An 18,810-nucleotide genomic window follows, 5' to 3' on the forward strand; every position below is an offset into this window, starting at 1 on the left:
GGGTAGGGGAGACACTGAGTCAGGGGAAGAAATTAAAAGGTTCTTGGTACACATACTAAAATCGGAAGGTGCAGAGAAGATTAGCATGGCCCCTGTGCAAGGATGACCTACAAATTCCTGAGGAGCTCCATATAATTAAGATTTCTTTTTTTCTTTTTTCTTTTATATGAGATGGTATATGCAAAGTAAACTTACTGTGGCAATCATTTCATTATATATGTAAGTCAAACCTTCATGCTGTGTAGGCCTTAAACTTATGTAAGTGATTTATGTCAATTCTATCTCAATAAAGGTGGGGGGAAAAAAGTTTCTTGTAGTGAGCCATGTGAGAGATGAAAGTGGCCATGCTCAGTTAGTTGGGATGGAGAGCAAGAGGCTTTTTTTTTTTTTTTTTTAGATTTTTATTTATTTGACAGACAGAGATCACAAGAGGCAGGCAGAGAGAGAGGAGGAAGCAAGCTCCCGGGTGAGCAGAGAGCCCGATGCGGGACTGGATCCCAGGACCGTGGGATCGTGACCTGAGCTAAAGGCAGAGCTTTAACCCAGTGAGCCACCCAGTTGCCCGAGAAAGAGGCTTTTTTTTTTTTTTTTTTAGATTTTATTTATTTATTTGACAGAGAGATCACAAGTAGGCAGAGAGGCAGGCGGGGGTGGGGAAGCAGGCAGAGGGAGAGGAGGAAGCAGGCTCCCCACGGACCAGAGAGCCCTGATGCAGGGCTTGATGCCAGGATCCTGAGATCGTGACCTGAGCTGAAGGCAGAGGCTTAACCCACTGAGCCACCCAGGCGCCCCGAGAAAGAGGCATTTTTAAAAAGTAATAAATATTTGGATTTTAAATTATCTTGTAAATAAAGTGCTGATTTACCTAAGGATAAAATGAGAATGACTTGAGTGAGCAGGTAGATAATGGTGCCATCAACTGAAATACAAAGTGAGTTGGGAGGAGCAAGTATTTGGGGTAAAAGAATGAGTTGTGTTTGGATATATCAAGGTTGGTTGGTTAAGGACAACCACAATCCCACTGTTTGGAGTGGGTCAAAGTCTCTAATGTGCTGCAAAATGGACAAGGTCCCTGGAGGCTCAAGTCCTACCTGGCAGTTGGGTAATACTGAGTCATCCTTCTCTCTGTCAGTGCATTTACTACATTGTTTTGAGAATCCCCTTGACTCTACCTTTTCCCATAACCCTGTGCTGTCAGATGCTGACATGGCTAGCCATGTGTGGCTGTCAAGCTCCTGAAATGTGGCTAGTCCAAATGCGGATGTACTGTATGTGCAGAATGCACACTGATTTCAGAGGTGTGTTACCAAACAAAAAAAGACTGCAAGATATCAATAGTATATTTATGTTGACTCACCTATTAAATATTTTAGATACATTGGGCTGAATAAAAATATATTATTAAAATTAACTTCAACTGTTTTACCTTTTTAAAAAATATAGTGCCTAGAAGATGTAAAACTGCATATTTAGCTCACATGACCTTCTTCTATCCGACAGCACTGCACTGGACTTCACATATTTGTGGAGGGTGACATCTGAGCCATATGCATCGCTTTATCCTCAATGTCCAGTGTCTTACTGGGCACTTAGTAGGCACTCAGCAAACATTTATAAATAAACCCATGAGTGAATGGAATGATTGAGACTGAAAGTGATCAGCTCCCTCAGAAGGATGTTTTTTTTTTTTTTTAAGATTTTATTTATTTATTTGACAGAGAGAAATCACAAGTAGATGGAGAGGCAGGCAGAGAGAGAGAGAGAGAAGCAGGCTCTCTGCTGAGCAGAGAGCCCGATGCGGGACTCGATCCCAGGACCCTGAGATCATGACCTGAGCCGAAGGCAGGGGCTTAACCCACTGAGCCACCCAGGCGCCCTCAGAAGGATGTTTATTACATCTTATCTCTGACCGTGTTTGATGTTAATGTGCAAAAAGACTCAGGCTCTTAATGTTTGTTTGCTTGATTACAGCTCCAAGGAACCCTGAATCTCTCTCTCTCTTTTCTTAAAGATTTTATTTATTTGACAGAGATCACAAGTAGGCAGAGAGGCAGGCAGAGAGAGAGGGTGGGGGAAGCAGTCTCCCCGCTGAGCAGAGAGCCTGACACAGGACCCAATCCCAGGACCCTGAAATCATGACCTGAGCCCAAGGCAGAGGCTTTACCCACTGGGCCACCCAGGCGCCTGGAACCCTGAATCTCTTGATTCACCCACCACCCCCACTTCCCTGACACCCCCTCTGCAGCCCCCTGCTGTAAAATGGAGCTAGGTGTGAAAGTTGACAGTTAGCATTTCTTTAAAGAAGTGGGAGCTGCTGCCAAGGAGAATGGAGTAATGTGCACTGGACATAGCATGGCTTTGGAACCACACACAGTTAGGTTTGAATGATGTCCTACTACTGCCTGTGTAACCTACTTCTATTTTCTTAACTTCTCTGGGTTTGAGTTGTCCTGCTGAAATGGGGATAAAAATACCTTTTAGGATTGGGTGCGACAGTTAAATGATATGATTAATATTAACTTGCGAACTTTTTGGCACTTGGCGGTGTTTCAGTAAATGTGTATTTCCCTCTACACCCCCAGCCTGGATACATTCATACCACTGCAGGGTTGAATCAATCAGGTAAGTATTGAATGCCTCCTCTGTGAGAGGTACTATTCCAGGAAGTGGAATAGCAGTGAAACAAAACAGACAAATCTCTCCTCAGGGAGTTCAGAGGTTAGTGTGTGAGACAGATAATAAATAGTAAGATGCATAGTATGTACTCTGATGATGAGTACTATGGAGAAAAAGAAAGCAGAGGAGAATAGGAGGTGCCAGGTACAATGGGAAGCTAGTGGATTGTACTGAGCAGAGAAATAACATGATCTGACTTAGGTTTTAATGGGATTGCTGTCAGTCTGGGTGCTATGTAGAGTCTGGGAGGTGAGTCAGTTGGCTTCTGACTTCGCATAGGGGAAAATGGGAGCAGCTCGGTGGTAACTGAAAGAGTAACCAAGTTTCACGTAAATATTTGTAAGTGCGTTTTTCCAGGGAGCATTTCCCCCAGGCACTTTTATTGACGTTTTTAAAAAGATTTTATTTATTTGAGAGAGAGAGGGTGAGCAGGGTGAGGGGTAGAGGGAGAGAGAGAGAATCCCAAGCAGACTCTGTGCTGAGTGTGAAGCCCAATGGGAGTGTGGATGTCACTGGGCCAGATCCCAGGACCCTGAGATCATGACCAGAGCCAAAATCAAGAGTCAGACACTCAACTGACTGAGCCACCCAGGTGCCCCTCGCTTTTATTGAAGTTTTAAAGCAATTCCATGTTCCAAACCAAGGATCGCCTTCGTGACAAATAAGCAGGATATCTCTTACATACTCCTAGTTATTCAAAGTCCAAGATTAACTCCTTCCCTCTGACCTTGATGCTGAATCCTCCAGGGCTCTGATTCTGTTTGTGAGCCTCTCAGAGCTTCTGCCTCCCCCTGTTAAGACTGTAGCATCCCTTGGGGCGCCTGGGTGGCTCAGTGGGTTAAACCTCTGCCTTTGACTCAGGTTATAATCTCAGGGTCCTGGGATGGAGCCCCAAATCAGGCTCTCTGCTCAGCGGGGAGTCTGCTTCTTCCTCTCTGTCTGCCTCTCTGCTTACTTATGATCTCTCTCTCTGCCAAATAAATAAAATCTTTAAAAAAAAAAAAAAAAGACTGTAGCGTCCCTGACTTCCAGTCTAAGCTCATTAGGATTCAGGGAAATGGGTGGATGCTGTTCATTTTTTTATGCTACTCACTATGGAACCTTGGCAGCCACAGGCAGGATTAGGGAAAAGACGTCACACCTTCCTAGAGACGGTGTGGGGCACTCGTGAGGTTAGTTTGCACTCAGTGGATTCCCTTTTTAATAAGCTCTGGTCTATGAATCACATAAATCTCAGCACTGAGAGCCAATTTTACGGTTTGGTTTGCTTAATAGTCACACAATTAAAATAAGTTGTAAAAAACGGTGATGGTGTTTGCCAGGATAAATATTTAAAAGGGAACAGCTGTAGGAAGATGTAATAATTCAAATCAGCTCATGGCTCTTTATTTTCAATAAAGGCTGTGGAGGTTGCTTCTTAACCAGTGGGGTTTCTTGGCCTCTCCTTGGAATACCTTTGTGCTCTAGCTGCCAGAGTGAAGGAGGACAGAGAGGAGAGGAGTCAAGTGTGCATCTGGGAATAGCCGATCCATGACACAGAAACTGGGACCGGGTTTAGGACCCTCAACCCAAGGGTTGAGGTCACAGATAGTAAGGGAGACTCAAAGTTGTTACCATCTTCCCTCAATTACTAGATTGGGTTTTCTTTTTTCTTTCTTTCTTTTTTTTTTAAGATTTTATTTATTTTGACAGAGATCACAAGTAGGCAGAGAGGTAGACAGAGAGAGAGAGAGGAGGAAGCAGGCTCCCGCTGAGCAGAGAGCCCAAAGTGGGGCTCCATCCCAGGATCCTGAGATCATGACCTGAGCCGAAGGCAGAGGCTTTACCCCACTGAGCTGATGAGGGAGCAGGAGACTGGCTGAGGACAAAGCACAAGCTGACACCTGCCTCCTCCTGGGTGGAATATGTGTGACATTCTTCCAGGAAACTTCCAACTATCTTAATGTTAATAAAGCTTTTCTAGAGGAAAACACAACCTTAGCTTGATAATAGCAAGGCCTCCAGTATCCTGAGAGTCTTCTTTACCATATGAAAGCCCTTTTGGACACCTCCCTTATTCCTTACCTCCCCCAGCTCCCAAGTATAGAATGAGCCACCCCTCAAACCCCTGGGCAGCAGCTCTCTGCACAAGGGTCCTGTCCCAATGATTTAATAAAACCACCATTTTGCACCAAAGGTGTCTCAAGAATTCTTTCTCGGTCATCAGCTCCAGATCTCACCCCACCAAACCCCACCTACATCGCAAAACAATCTCAGGCAGAGGTTGAAGATCAATTTGAATGCTTCCTTTCTCTCTTGTACCCTATATGCCATTTCCTTTATACCAGGAGAGCTCCTATCCCACTTCACTCCTTCTCTAGGAGCTTCTGTCCGTGCCTTCTTACAGAACCTTCTCTACCATGCAGCTCCCTGTGCTCTCCCTCTCCTGCCTTCAGCTTGTCTTGGTCTTGGTGATAGTAAAGGAAAAAACTCCATTGTTTCCATATATATATATATATATATATATATATATATATTTATATATTTATATATATTTCCATCTATATATATAGACCGCGCTCTCTGAAAACTAAACTTCTGACACCAGGCGTGTGGGTTTTCTACATAGGGCAATGAAAGGGTTTCGGTTAAGGGTGTGGTCCCACCAGACTGCCCCTTTGCCCCCACTTCAGATGCCAACCCCACATCCAGAGTGTCACCTGAGCTGCTTTCTGTCCAGCTCTAAATTAGGGCTTCCCAAGCCCCCCTCTGTGGGCTTGAGAAATGTGGTAAAGCAGCTCACAGAACTCAGGAGAACAGTTTAGTGACTGGATTACCTGTTAAGTGAGAAAAGGATGGAACTCAGGATATGTGGGAAAGGGTGACGAGGACACACTACTCTCCCAACACCCCCATACAGTCACCAACCTGCAAGCTCAGCAAACCCCACCCTTTTGGGTTTTATGGAGATAGCCTCACGTATGCATAGTTGACTAGATCTTTGGCCATTGGTGATTGAACTCAATCGGTAGCCCCCTTACCCCCTCCCTCCCAGAGGTGGGGGAGGGGATGCTGACCTGAGCCAAGGCAGATGGTTAAAGACTGAGCCACCCAGATGCCCCTGACAGGGAATTGTTTTGAATAACAGATGACACCTTTATCCCTCTCACCTCTCTTAGGAAATTCCGAGGGTTTTAGATCTATGCCAGAAATGGAGACAAAGGCCAAAATATTTATTCCTTATTATAACCCACAATATCGCAGTGATAGAGGTAGAGGGGCCTTAGGGAGTGCCCAGATAGCATAATACCCACAGATGGTAAAACTAAGACTTGGGGAGCAAACCGACTCAATAGATAACATACAGCTGGTGAATGGGAAAAGTAAGACCATAGACTTGACTCGCTCTCTTTCTGCTGCCTATACCAGTAGTTTAGTGAATAATTGGTTCCCGCTCGATTTCTTATACCACTTACAATACAACCAGCTCATAGTTTTTTTGAATGTAAGGGTCTTGTCTTCAGTCATTTTATTTAATAGTATTATTGGCCTGTACTAAAAATATTTGCATGCACTGAATTCATTTAATCCTCTCAGTAATTCTAGAAGGTAAAAACTCTTACTCTCCCTGTAGTGGAGGAAACCAAGGGTGAAGTAGTTTACCTAACATCGTGTAGTTCTAGTTCAAGAGTAGAGGACCACAAGGCCTGGTCTAACTTGTTTCCTGGTTGCAACCTCTGGAACTGAAGTCATTCTTTTTGATCCCACCAGTGACCACTAGAGAGTAAAATTGATTGGTGAAATGGAGGAAGGTAGGGCAGTGTGGGCAGAGTCTGTTAACAAACCTCAGAAAACACTGCTTCCAGCCTACCCAAGGTCTCTGAACAGCACTGGGTTTCCATAATGTTGATCGTAAACTTCCCTGACCTTAATTCTTGGTATCCTGAGGGATGCTCTCCCATTTTCCACATTTCACTATTAAATAACAGAATGGTGGGGCAGGAATCAAGTTCCATCTACTCTCTCTCTTTTTTTTTAGTTTGACAGACAGAGATCACAAATAGGCAGAGAGGCAGGCAGAGAAAGGGGGTAAGCAGGCTCCCCACTGAGCAGAGAGCCTGACTCGGGGCTCGATCCCAGGACCCTGAGCCGAAGGCAGAGGCTTAACCCACTGAGCCACCCAGGCGCCCCTAGTTCCATCTAGTCTTAAAGTTAGCCATTGCTGAGTGACCTTGGAGAAGTCATTAGGTGGTTGAGATAACAGTTGTTTTACCTTTGGGGGGGTGTTGAGACTTGAAAACTAACGTGAAGGTTGTGCACAAATGATACTCTCACTATGTGAGTATAAGGTAGTGTTAAATGATAATAATGTGGGGTAACAATGGGGAGTGTGGGATTGGTGCCTGGAGTAAGCTCCTTCACTTCTGCACATCAGTTTCCTTGTTTGCAAAACGAAGGTCTTATGTCACTTGCAGGGTTGTTCTAGGATTAGAGACAGTGTATATCGAACTCTCACACAGTGCCAGACATATGGTAGGAATCCAGTAAATGGTAGCTATTACTAATAATAATAACCTGACAACCTGGCTTGGTTGACCCTCTCTTATAACCACATTTGGCAGAAGAGCAAGCAAACAACACCCCCACACAACGAAAACAGTGATAACCACCGTCAACCACCCAATCAGAGTGGTCCCCTGAACTCCCCTAAGAGTGACCGCTGGCTCCCAAGTGCCTACGAAGCTGCCCAAATGCTGTTAGCGAAATGGAGGTACAGCCAGATGGAACTCTCTTCCTCCTCTGAGAGACTGGGAGTGATTTCTGTGAAGGATGGCTGAATGCAGTCTCACTCTAAAATAGCTTTGACTGCCAAGTGACAGGAGGAGAGAGCCAAATGAAATGGTGGTGGCAGAGAAAGAGGATGGAGGGCTGAGAGCAGCTGGGAAGCAATGTGTCCTCGCTGACTGTTTGATCTTACTCGACCACTGAATCACTTTCTTCCCCCTTCCCTCCACTTCAGAGGCCTCTAGGCGGTCAGGGCTGCCCTCGCACTCTCGCTGACATATGGATATCTCTATTGCTTGTTTGGTGCCATGAGGACTTCTCATTAGCTGCTAAATGCCAAGGTGGCCTGTTACACCCCAGAGGCTGTTGTGGATACCTCCTTGCGCTGCTGCTCTCAGAACAGGTGAGAGCCTCATGTGCTGGAGAAGGGAGACACAAGGGAGGAAAAGATTTCTCAGCCCCCTGATCCACTGAGTTGACTTTTGTTCTGGCTCTAACTTCCATGAGTTGACTTGGCCTTTTAAGTTTTCTTCTCTTTCTTTCTTTCTTTCTTTCTTTTTTTAAAGATTTTATTTATTTATCAGAGAGACAGAGGGGGAGAGAGCGAGCACAGGCAGACAGAATGGCAGGCAGAGGCAGAGGGAGAAGCAGGCTCCCTGCTGAGCAAGGAGCCCGATGCGGGACTCGATCCCAGGACGCTGGGATCATGACCTGAGCCGAAGGCAGCTGCTTAACCAACTGAGCCACCCAGGCGTCCCTCTTTTTTTTTTTTTTTAAAGATTTTATTTATTCATTTGACTGACAGAGATCACAAGTAGGCAGAGAGGCAGGCAGAGAGAGAGAGGGAGCAAGCAGGCTCCCTGCTGAGCAGGGAGCCCAACACGGGGCTCCATGCGAGGATGCTGGGATCACGACCTGAGCTGAAGGCAGATGCCTAACAAATGAGGCACCTAGGCACCCTGAAAAGCCACTTTTTTTTTTTTTTTTTTGAAAAGCCACTTTCTAATGATCATGGTCATTTGAAATGATATGTTTCCTGTTAATGATGCACTACTTGGCTAGATGTTTGTGTAGGGGGATTTGAGTAAGTATATGGGTAGGAATGGTGACTAGATAGATCATTTTAGATTGCTTTTTAATTCTTAGCGTCTAGTAGCCTGTATAATATAAGGAATTACTTGAGAAGCTTTAAATTTGAACAGGGAAAAAATAATCCCAAAATTCTGCATTCTATTTTCTTTTTTCCTTTGTTTTTTTTTTTTTTTTTTTTTCTGCATTCTATTTCCTATCTACAGTTCCTCCCTCAGTGAGCTCATCCATTCCTATGGGTTTAAATATCACCTATATACTGATGATTCTCAAATTACATCTCTACCCTTGACCCTTCTGAGAGTCTTCCTTCATTCCCCTTTATTCCCCCAAATCTAATGCATTAGCCAAGTCCTGGCATCTCCCCCTCAAAATACTCCCAGAACCTCTCTGCTCCTTTCTGTCTCCAGTCCTGGCCACCCCTCACACACACCTTAGCCACAATCCATTATCAACAAGTAGAGTGATCTTTTGAAAATGTAGGTCAAGTCACTGTCACTGAAAACCCTTCATCACATGCTTCCATCACACTTGGGGGAAAAAAAATCCAGGCCCTTATTAAGCTCACATGGTGCTCAGCATTTGGTGATTCAAATGTTTACTATTTGTGAGCTAATGACTGACCCTGAATCCCCCTAAAGAGAATGGAAAAGGCAGGAGAGCATAACTGCACTATGTTGAAATCAGTTGTCGCCATTCAGTAGTGGGCTTTCATGGCCAAGTCTTTTTAATTCCCAAGAGGCATGACAAGTCAAGATTGTTTTTGTTTGGGGCACCTGGGTGGCTTAGTGGGTTAAAGCCTCTGCCTTCGGCTCAGGTCATGATCCCAGGGTCCTGTGATTGAGCCCCACATCGGGCACTCTGCTCGGCGGGGAGCCTGCTTCCCCCCTCTCTCACTCTCTGCCTGCCTCTCTGCCTACTTTTGATCTCTGTCAAATAAACAAATAAAATCTTTAAAAAAAAATATTTAGAAGGTGAGATGCCGTGTCTCAGCAACATTAAAAATTTGGAGTTAAAAGAAACCTCAAGAAAATCACCTGCTCTAATTACCTTAGTTTCAAAGAGGGAATTAAGGGGCTTTACATTATTAGACCAAAATCAAGTTAGCATGCGGCAGGGGAAGTCTATCTTACTCAACTTAGACGGGTTTATTGGGATGTAATCCCATGGGAAGTCCCAATAAACCAGTTGTAAGTTGAAAGTACATCTAACATAACCATCTCACCAAATCATAGCTCAGCCTAGCCTACCTTAAACGTGCTCTAAACACTTAATGTTAGCCTACACTTGGGCAAAAATCTAACACAAGGCCTATTTTATAATAAAGTGTTGAATATCCCATATAGTTAATTGAATACTTCACTAAAAGTGAAGGACAGAATAGATGTGTGGGTACAGAATGGCTGTCAGCGTATCAGTTGTTTAAACTTGTGATCACGTGGCTGACTGGGAGCTATGGCTCATGGCTGGTGCCCAGCATCACGAGAGAATGTCATACAGGCTACCGCTAGCCAAAGAAAAGATTCAAATTCAGAACTTAAGGGGCACCTGGGTAGCTCACTCGTTAAGCTTCTGCCTTCAGCTCAGGTCATGATCCTGGGGTCCTGGGATTGAGCCCCGCATTGGGCTCCCTGCTCAGAGAAGAGCCTGCTTCTCCCTGCTTGTGTTCCCTCTTTCTGTGTGTGTCTGTCAAATAAAATCTTTAAAAAAAAAAAAAAATTCAGAATTCAAAATTTGATGTACAGTTTCTACCGAATGTGTATTGTGTATCACTTTCCCACCATTGTAAAGTCAAAAAATCTTTAAGTAGAACCACTTTAAGTGGGGGACCATCTATAGTAGACATACTTGTATTACATTTCAGTTTAAAAACCCCTTTTACACATGTGTCATGTGACCTGAGATTTTTAAAAAAAAGATTTAATTAATTAATTAAAGATTTTATTTATTTGACAGACAGCGATCACAAGCAGGCAGAGAGAGGGGGGAAGCAGGCTCCCCGATGAGCGGAGAGCCCAGTGTGGGGCTCGATCCCAGGATCATGATCTGAGCTGAAGGCAGAGGCTTTAACCCACTGAGCCACCCAGGCGCCCCATCATTTTTTTTTTTTTTTTTTTAAGATTTTATTTGAGAGAGTTGAGGGGAGGGTGCGGAGAGCACAGCATAAGAGTGACAGGGAGAAGCAGGTTCCCTGCCAAGCAAGAAGCGCGATGTGGGACTTGATCCCAGGACCCTGGGATTATGATCTGAGCCGAAGGCAGACACTTAACCACTGAGCCCCCCAGGCACCCCCTACATTATCATCATTTGGTAGTGGGGTGCACTAAGGTTAAGAGATGTGACTTCCCCAAGATCACTAACCATTACAATGTAGAGTGGGAACTTGAACCCATGTCTTCTCTTTTCTCTTGCCAATTTCCCTGTTCTTCCTATTGCTCCATGCTAATCTAGTGACTGTTTATACTAAAGGTTTTAGGTCCAAGTTAATTTTTCTCCTGGAATTTTAATTCCACAGCCTCCTGTTTCCTGGTGTGTAAAAAGCAGTCATTACTTTCTTCATTAAAGGAAATACAAATATGAAATCATTTTCCAAGTTGTAAGCCACTGGGCAAATTTATATTTCAAGGCTAGTTCAGCTTTTTCTTCCCCTCCAGCTAGGGGAGCTACATTAAATTGTAAGTGAATGGGTGAGAGGATTACCTTTCTAGCATTTACAGTAACTCTAATAAATTGTTGGCTAAATGAAGGGGTTCTCTAAAAAGAAAAGAGTGACTGGAAGAAATCCATGGGACTAAGACTTAGAATTTGGGAATGTTGATGGATTCACAGGCTAATGGTGAAAACTATCTGACCCAGCTCAGAGGTATAAAGGAGCTCTCCATTGTGTGGAAGATCAGAAGGATTCACTAACTTCTGTAGCTGTTTACATTGATTTCCTTGATTTTGTTTGGGGCCCCACCATTCATTCTTTGAGATACAGAGCATTGGGAACAGAGCTTTCTGTCCCTCCTAAAAACCCAGTGCTGTTTATACGTATAGTAACATATCTGGCATTCCTTAAACTCTTTGTGTTACAATTAAGGACCCAACAACCTCAAGGGTACTCAATTCAAGACCTTCTACAACAGTTCACAATCTATCTTTCTAATCACAACTTCCACTTTTGTCAGGAATAAACCTTCTGCTCTAAACTGGTCTTCTCACTACCTCCTGTGTGTTTTATTTTTCCTCCTGCACAACTTTCTCTTTAAGTCTGCACTGTTCTTTATTGTAAGCCACATATGGCTAGTAATTGAACTGGAGCCAGTCCAAATTGAGATGTGCTATGTGCTATGTCAGATACACCTAGATTTCAGAAATCTAGAACCCCCAATATAAAATGTTTCATTAATGATATTTAAATATTGATTATATATTAAAAAGTGAATATTTTTGATATATTGGATAAAATAAATTACATTAAAACGAATTTCATATTTTTTTACTTTTTCATGTGGCTTCTAGGAAAAGAAAATATACATGTGGCTTGCACTGTATTTTTAAATGGAAAGTTCTTTGCTAGATCATTGGCCTAGCCTCTTAAGCCAATGTAAAACAAGGCCTACTACTCAAGCCCACCTTCGTATTTTCTCATTCTAAAATAAAGGAATGGATGATAGAAAAATGTGAGTACATGTGGGTTTATACATTTAAGGTAGGCTAATTAAGGTAGGTAAATCTGCTACCATACTGAAACTTCTATTACCAGTCAGCTGACAGCTCAAGAAAAGACTTTCTGCCAAAGACCACAAGATAGTCAATGTGCTCAATACGTGTTAGATAACTTCTCTAGGGACCCACACTAAAAACCCCCAAGCCCTTGAATTTCATCTTTATCCCTCCTGTTTTTCTTCTATGTCTAGTCACTAAAATATTGGCCCTTTCTGTGAAAATTTTTCAACTTCATTCCTTTACTCTCAGTCTATAACTAATCAAAGTCTTGCTCACCTTGCTTATAAAATCAGTTTCCAAGTAGTCTCCCAGCTTATTTCTCCCAATCCACATTCATTTTATAAACTGCAACTAAAATCATTTCCATAATCTTTTGCAAATACAATTTTTTGCTCTAAAACTTCCACTTTTCCTACACTGCCGACAGAGAATTCCTTCATTTAGCATCCAAGCGAGGCTTTTTCATACCTTATATCTTAATATTATTCTCCATAAAACCTGGGCTTTAGAACAACTAGACTTGGTTTATGTAAAACACTTAGAACCACACCTGTCATGTACTGTAAAAGCTGTATGTTTTAGCTATTATTATTGCTACTGACTTTCATTTGAGTATGCTGTATGCATTTCTACTGCTGGAACATTGTTAATTCCATTTTCATTTGAATACCTCTATCAATAAAGGGAAAAGGAGTGATCTAAACAATCAGTTATAGGAATAAGCTAATTGTTATTCCTTGAGAAAACAACTTATCCTCCCAACAATGGACAGAAACTATAAAATGTAATAAAATTTAACACTGGATGAAATCTAAATAAAAGGTAGTATTTCTTTCATACAATAGATGGCAAATTATGGCATATGGTATTTCAAAAAAACAAAGCCTGAAAAAATATAAATGGGTTCGGGATTTAGGGCCACATTGCTCTCCAACTTTGGTGTATATTAGAATAACCTGGGAAGATTTCAAACTAAACAGATGCCTGGGCCCCACTCCAGATTTATTGAAATCTTTAACCTTAGGCCTTGGGCACACAGTTTTTTAAAAGCTCCAAGGTGATTCATATGCATGTTTTCAAATGCTTGGTGGGTGATCTCCATGTGCACCTCATCCGAGAATCATTGGTTTAATCAAGAGAAACATTTGGGAGATCGATCTATCCATTCTCCTAGTCCATGTTTTTGAAACAGAGCAGACTACTTAGAGAACTGATTTACCCCGAATGACTTACATGTTTGCGAATAGTATTCATAAAAACAAAACAACCTCCCCTCCCCCTCCCCCACCTTCCTGAAAAACACTCTGGAGTTCATTTAGGGGATTAGAAAAGGGAAAGCCACATGTGTCCCAAATACCACACTTGGTATTCATCCAAAGGCTTGTCTGTTGGCTTGGCTTCTCCTTTTTCATAAATTTCAAAACAGAATTACTTAAGTAAATATATATTTAACTATGTATAATACTTACAGCTTACAGATTTGACAATTCAAAATTATACACTTAAGTAAATGTGTGAAAAAGTTGACATTTTAGTATACAGACCAAAAATTTCAAAAACAACTTTACCTCAAAAATATTTTACACCAATTTTCAAAAGTGCTATCTTCACAGGTTCATTGTCTCTCAACAACCCAGTTACGTTATCAAATCTCGCGGCATGAAGTAACCAGTACCCTATCCAGAGACAGCACTTTTGGTACTGTTGCTGATGGTATGAAAATCCTGGGTCTTTGAAACCCTATAACAAAGCCCCCTTTACCCTCCAATCCTGAGACAACAAATCTTGTAGTTCTCCCTCATCATCGCTGTCAACATTCTCCTCTTCCTTTTTCTGAAGTTCTTTTATAGTCAGAACCTCTTTAAGCTTATTTTTTATTTCATCCTGGCGATTCCGAAGCTTTTCCACCCGACGGTAACATTCTATCTGCTCATCGATTTCCCCAATTTGCCGGTCCAACCGTCCCTCCTCATCCTCTTCAGCAACTATAGCTTCGGAAATAGTATTGACCTGTCTCATGGCCTTTTGAAATTCGTCCCACTCTTTGTCCATCTGATCCTTTGGGGCATCAACCTTTCGTACCCTAGCATCTATCTCAGGGTCGTCAAAAAAGCCTTCCGGTAATGCTTCCGCTGTGTTTTCTCGCCTTTCCACGACTTTTTCATGTATTTCTGCCTTCTCAATTGACCCCGAATGAGGAATTAAAGGGGCCTTGGGAGGATTTGTATCCGAGAAACCGCTTGGCAGCATACTTGTTGCCTCTCTCGAGGAGGAAAGCGAGGGTTCCTTGCCCTGTGAGTCGGGCGGCTGCTTGCTGGTGTCCCCTCTTTTCCCTTCTCCTCCCCCTTCCTCCTCCTCCTCTTCCTCATCTTCATAATCAGGGAGTAAACCGAGTCCCGAGGCCTTACTGAGGGTCGCTCTGGCCGAGTCCTTCCCTGCTCTGTCAGAGTTGGTGGGCAAAGCGGATGTGGAGGGCTGTACCTGAGGCAGCGGGGAGGCCTTGGGTCTTTTGGCATCTTGGCCATCCGCATCCGGCACCTTCCTCTTGGCTGACGGAGGCACGGCGCTGCAGGACGGACCCTGGGTGGCTTCCTTCGCGCCTTTGAGCTCGGCTACTTTCTCACGGTGCTGCTTTCCCAGGACGTGGGTCTGCCACAGGAGCTCGCTCTTCACCGGGGTGTTACACAGGGCACAGCTCAGCTGCCCCAAACGGTTGTACTTCGCAAATGGAGATTCTATGCGTTTCCGATTGGTGCTCAGACGCTGCTTTTCCTTCATCAAGCGCCGCAGCTCGTCCTGATTCACCACTCGCTTCCCCGCCGGAGTGCGAGCGGAGGCGGAGGACGCCATCTCGGCGTCGGGACCCAAGGCGACTCTGGCTTCCGTGCGGGCGAGGTCTGGTAACGTCATTTCCTGTCTCGGCGAGGATTGGCTGAGGCTCCGGAAGGCGGGCGGCGGCGCCGGGATTTCTCTCGAGATCCGGGCTGAGGTTGTTTTCAGTTGCCCGGCCGCACGCTCGACGCTGCTATGGCTGCGATAAAGGCGGTAAACTGCAAGGCCGAGGTGGCGCGGGCCCAGGCGGCCTTGGCTGTCAATATATGTGCCGCCCGAGGGCTGCAGGATGTGCTGCGTACCAACTTGGGGCCTAAGGGCACCATGAAAATGTGAGATGGCACGGCGGTTGGAACGGCGGTTAGGGCCGGGGGTTTGTTGGGTGTCGCGGCGCGCTCTGAGGCAGACGTTCCGCAAAGAACCTGGAGCGACGGGATACCTTCGTTCTCATTCCTGTACGGAGGTCACCCCTAGCCCGGGGCGGGAGGACAGCCTCCCGAGGAAGGGGCCCCGAGTGAAGCTTGTACACCCCCACTCCTTCACTTGTGTTAAAGTTCATGTGCAGTTGCGAGTCAGTTCATCTCGTGTGTCTTGAGAAGCATGAGCCATTTAACTCCCCTGCGCTTTGGGACTACATGCCCTTAGTTTGGTTTTTCCCGGCCCCGTGTTGTAGTGGTAAGGGCACCCAGGTCTTGGAGCCCGGCAGGCGTGGGTTCAAATCCAAGTTCCCTTCTAGCTGTGCATCGTTAGGCAAGTTACTTGCACACTCTGTGCCTACGCTTCTTCCTTTTTATTCACCCCTTCGGCATATATTTACTTAGCATCACTAGTTTTTTTTTTTTTTTTTTTTTTTTTGGAAGAGTGAGGAACGCTAAAATGTCTAAGAGGAGGAGTACATTCTAAGAGGAATGAGCAGAATTAACGGCGGAAGAGGGCGCTTGTATGCTATTTGGATGCTGGGAAAATAGAAATGGTGAAGATTATATTGAGGAAAGGGACTAATTACTGATGGGAGTAGGGAGAGGGAGAAGCCTCTCAGATAACGGGTTTTTGATTAGAGTCTTGAAAGGTAAGTTAGAGTTCAGTTGGAGAAGGGAGTAAAAAGGCCTTCTGTAGTAACTTCAGGAACAAGAAAGCCCATTGGTGTAAATCCAACAGAAATAAAAACAAGCATGCTGTATTAAGGGAACCACAAGATTTTCCCACAAGATCTCATTTGGTAGATGCAGCAGGAAAAGTAGACATAAGCCAGACTGGGAAAGGTGAACAACGTCATCATTGCTAAATAATCCAGATTTTACCTTGAAGGTGATGGAGAGGATAAAAACTCATGGAAAGATTTTTGATCAGGTAGTTAAATGAGTCACACTACTTTTTAGAAATAAATATAGTGTGTGGGGTAGATTCAAATTCAGAGATACCAGGATGCTGACTAAGTAGTCCAGGCTAGAGATGTTGCTGACAGTGGACACAGAGAGGAGGGATTAGATGGAAGAAATACTTAGGTTGTGGAATTATCAGAACTTGATGATCTAATAAATGCGAGGGGTGAGGGAAGAAACTAGGCTGAGTGAATGAATGGTACATTGTACCAAAGTAAAAAACCTGCAGGAAATTTATAGTTTTGTGGTTTATAGGCTTCCAAGTATTCTTTGACCAAACTTCTGTTCATAACTCATCAGTTCCTCTTAAACTTGTAAATGCTCCATTTGGAATGAAATCATCATTGTGGTCCATATGGGAAGTAATTCTATAGGCTGCACATGGTGGTGATTACCACGGTGTTGCCCAATGGCACTTGGAAGTTTTGAAGCTCAGTTCCTTATACTAAGGACGGTGAGTGGCAAGAATTGAGAATGTCTTGCTTAACCCTTGCCATATGAGGTTAATAATATCACTGTTTTCTGAACAGGCTTGTTTCTGGTGCAGGTGACATCAAACTCACCAAAGATGGCAATGTGCTGCTCCATGAGATGGTGAGCTGATACTGCTGACTTCAGTAAATCTTAACAAGCCTAGAACATAGTACAGATTGCATATATATATATATGACAGAGATATAGCAAGAGAGGGAACACAAACTGGGTGAGTGGGAGAGGGAGAAGCAGGCTTCCTGCTGAGCAGGGAGCCTCATGCAGGGCTTGATCCCAGGACTCTGGGATCGTTACCTGAGCCAAAGGCAGAAGCTTAAAGACCGAGCCACCCAGGCACCCCTTTATTTATTTATTTTTTAAAGATTTTATCCACTTTTTTTTTTTTTAAAGATTTTATCCACTTATTTGAGAGAGAGAGAGAGAGAGAGAGAGAGCCCCTAACCTGAGGGAGAGGCAGAGAGAGAGAAGGCTCCCCTCTGAGCAAGGAATCCGATGTGTGACTTGATGTGTGGTAGGATCCTGGGATCATGACCTTGAGCCTAAAGCAGGTGCTCAATTGGCTGAGTCACCCAGGCAGCCCCAAACTGTGATGTTTAAACCAAAGTTGTCAGTTAAATACTGCAGTTAGTAATACTTGTTGGATTAATAAAAGATGGTTTTGATTGTTTTGAAATCTTTATACAGTCCAAGTAATAGCCTAGGGATACTTCCAAATTAGTTACATCTTTTAAAGGCACTGAATTGTGTTCTTTGTAATATGAAAATATAAAAAAAATCCTTTGCTATTTTAGTAAATATATTCATCTTAGAGATTGAAGAATTTGATCTTATTTTGGAAACGTCATTGCATTCCAAAGCAAAGACTTACAAGATGTTCAAACCTCATTAGTTCTCAATTTAAAAAATTTGGTGATGACATTTATTAAGTATTGATAATAAGAATTTGCGAACTTGTAGAATAAAGCTTATTTCTTAATTATATTATTGGCCTTTAGGTTATCTTGTTTTCATTGGACTATTTTTTTTTTAAATCTCATTCTCTCTTTTAATCTGTTGCTTACTTTTTCCAGCAAATTCAACACCCAACAGCTTCCCTGATAGCAAAAGTAGCAACAGCCCAGGATGACATTACAGGAGATGGTACTACTTCCAATGTTCTAATTATTGGAGAGTTACTAAAACAAGCTGATCTTTACATTTCTGAGGTATTAGCATTTTACAGAATTCACATTCATGTGATATTTTATTTTGAATGAGGAATTGTTTTCACTGGTAAAATGTTTTAATTTTAGAGGGCAAAAGTAATTTTTATCAAGATACTTTTGGACAATTATAAATGGAAATAATCACGAACTTTTTTTTTTTTTACAAAATAATGCCTTTCATTGGAATTACATCCCACTTTTTAAAATGAAGTATTTAAGATAGATAAGAAGGTAAAAAATTAGCCATCTAGGGCGCCTGGGTGGCTCAGTGGATTAAGCCGCTGCCTTCAGCTCAGGTCATGATCTCAGGGTCCTGGGATCGAGCCCCACGTCTGGCTCTCTGCTCAGCAGGTAGCCTGCTTCCCCCTCTGTCTCTGCCTACCTCTCTGCCTACTTGTGATCTCGCTCTCTGTCAAATAAAAAATAAATAAAATCTTTAAAAAAAAAAAAAATTAGCCATCTACCCATGAATAACGGCCTAAAAAAGAAAACATCACTGATAAAGTTGAAACCAAATTATGCACCTTTAAAAAAAAAAAACTGGAGGGGCGCCTGGGTGGCTCAGTGGGTTAAAGCCTCTGCCTTCAGCTCAGGTCGTGATCCCAGGGTCCTGGGATCGAGCCCCACATCGGGCTCTCTGCTCAGCAGGGAGCCTGCCT

The 18,810-nt window shown here is 43.4% G+C and overlaps 2 protein-coding genes and 1 pseudogene across 12 annotated transcripts in view; 2 read left to right on the forward strand and 1 right to left on the reverse strand.

Moving 5' to 3' along the window:
* The first annotated feature begins 39 nt into the window (after positions 1 to 39).
* On the forward strand, positions 40 to 137 carry LOC123389225 (annotated as a pseudogene).
* Positions 138 to 13,668: 13,531 nt separating this feature from the next.
* ZNF830 (zinc finger protein 830) lies at positions 13,669 to 15,131 on the reverse strand. Its single transcript, XM_004747101.3, has one exon. It carries the CDS (start codon positions 15,088 to 15,090, stop codon positions 13,981 to 13,983), a length of 1,110 nt encoding a protein of 369 aa, XP_004747158.1. The 5' UTR covers positions 15,091 to 15,131; the 3' UTR covers positions 13,669 to 13,980.
* A 31-nt stretch (positions 15,132 to 15,162) lies between these two features.
* The window catches only part of CCT6B (chaperonin containing TCP1 subunit 6B), a 32,825-nt gene continuing 29,177 nt past the window's right edge, over positions 15,163 to 18,810 (forward strand). For 4 of the 11 annotated variants that reach the window (XR_001178582.2, XM_045070138.1, XM_045070140.1 and 1 more), the window contains exons 1-3: positions 15,166 to 15,404; positions 16,985 to 17,048; positions 18,017 to 18,151. Coding sequence is in view for 10 of the 11 variants with exons in the window: in XM_045070138.1 (XP_044926073.1) it covers positions 15,268 to 15,404; positions 16,985 to 17,048; positions 18,017 to 18,151 (336 nt within the window). In the remaining variant the exon portion in view is untranslated. Of the gene's footprint in view, positions 15,405 to 16,984; positions 17,049 to 18,016; positions 18,152 to 18,810 lie in introns of all 11 variants that reach the window. The other 7 variants (XM_045070137.1, XM_004747096.3, XM_045070141.1 and 4 more) reach the window with 5 other exon arrangements.

The sequence above is a fragment of the Mustela putorius genome, unplaced genomic scaffold, assembly GCF_011764305.1.
Source record: "Mustela putorius furo isolate JIRA1106 unplaced genomic scaffold, ASM1176430v1.1 tig00003962_pilon_pilon_pilon, whole genome shotgun sequence".
Classification (NCBI taxonomy): domain Eukaryota; kingdom Metazoa; phylum Chordata; class Mammalia; order Carnivora; family Mustelidae; genus Mustela; species Mustela putorius.

Excerpts from the sequence above, each read along its gene's own strand:
- ZNF830 (XM_004747101.3), bottom strand. The coding sequence starts at position 15,090 with ATGGCGTCCTCCGCCTCCGCTCGCACTCCGGCGGGGAAGCGAGTGGTG.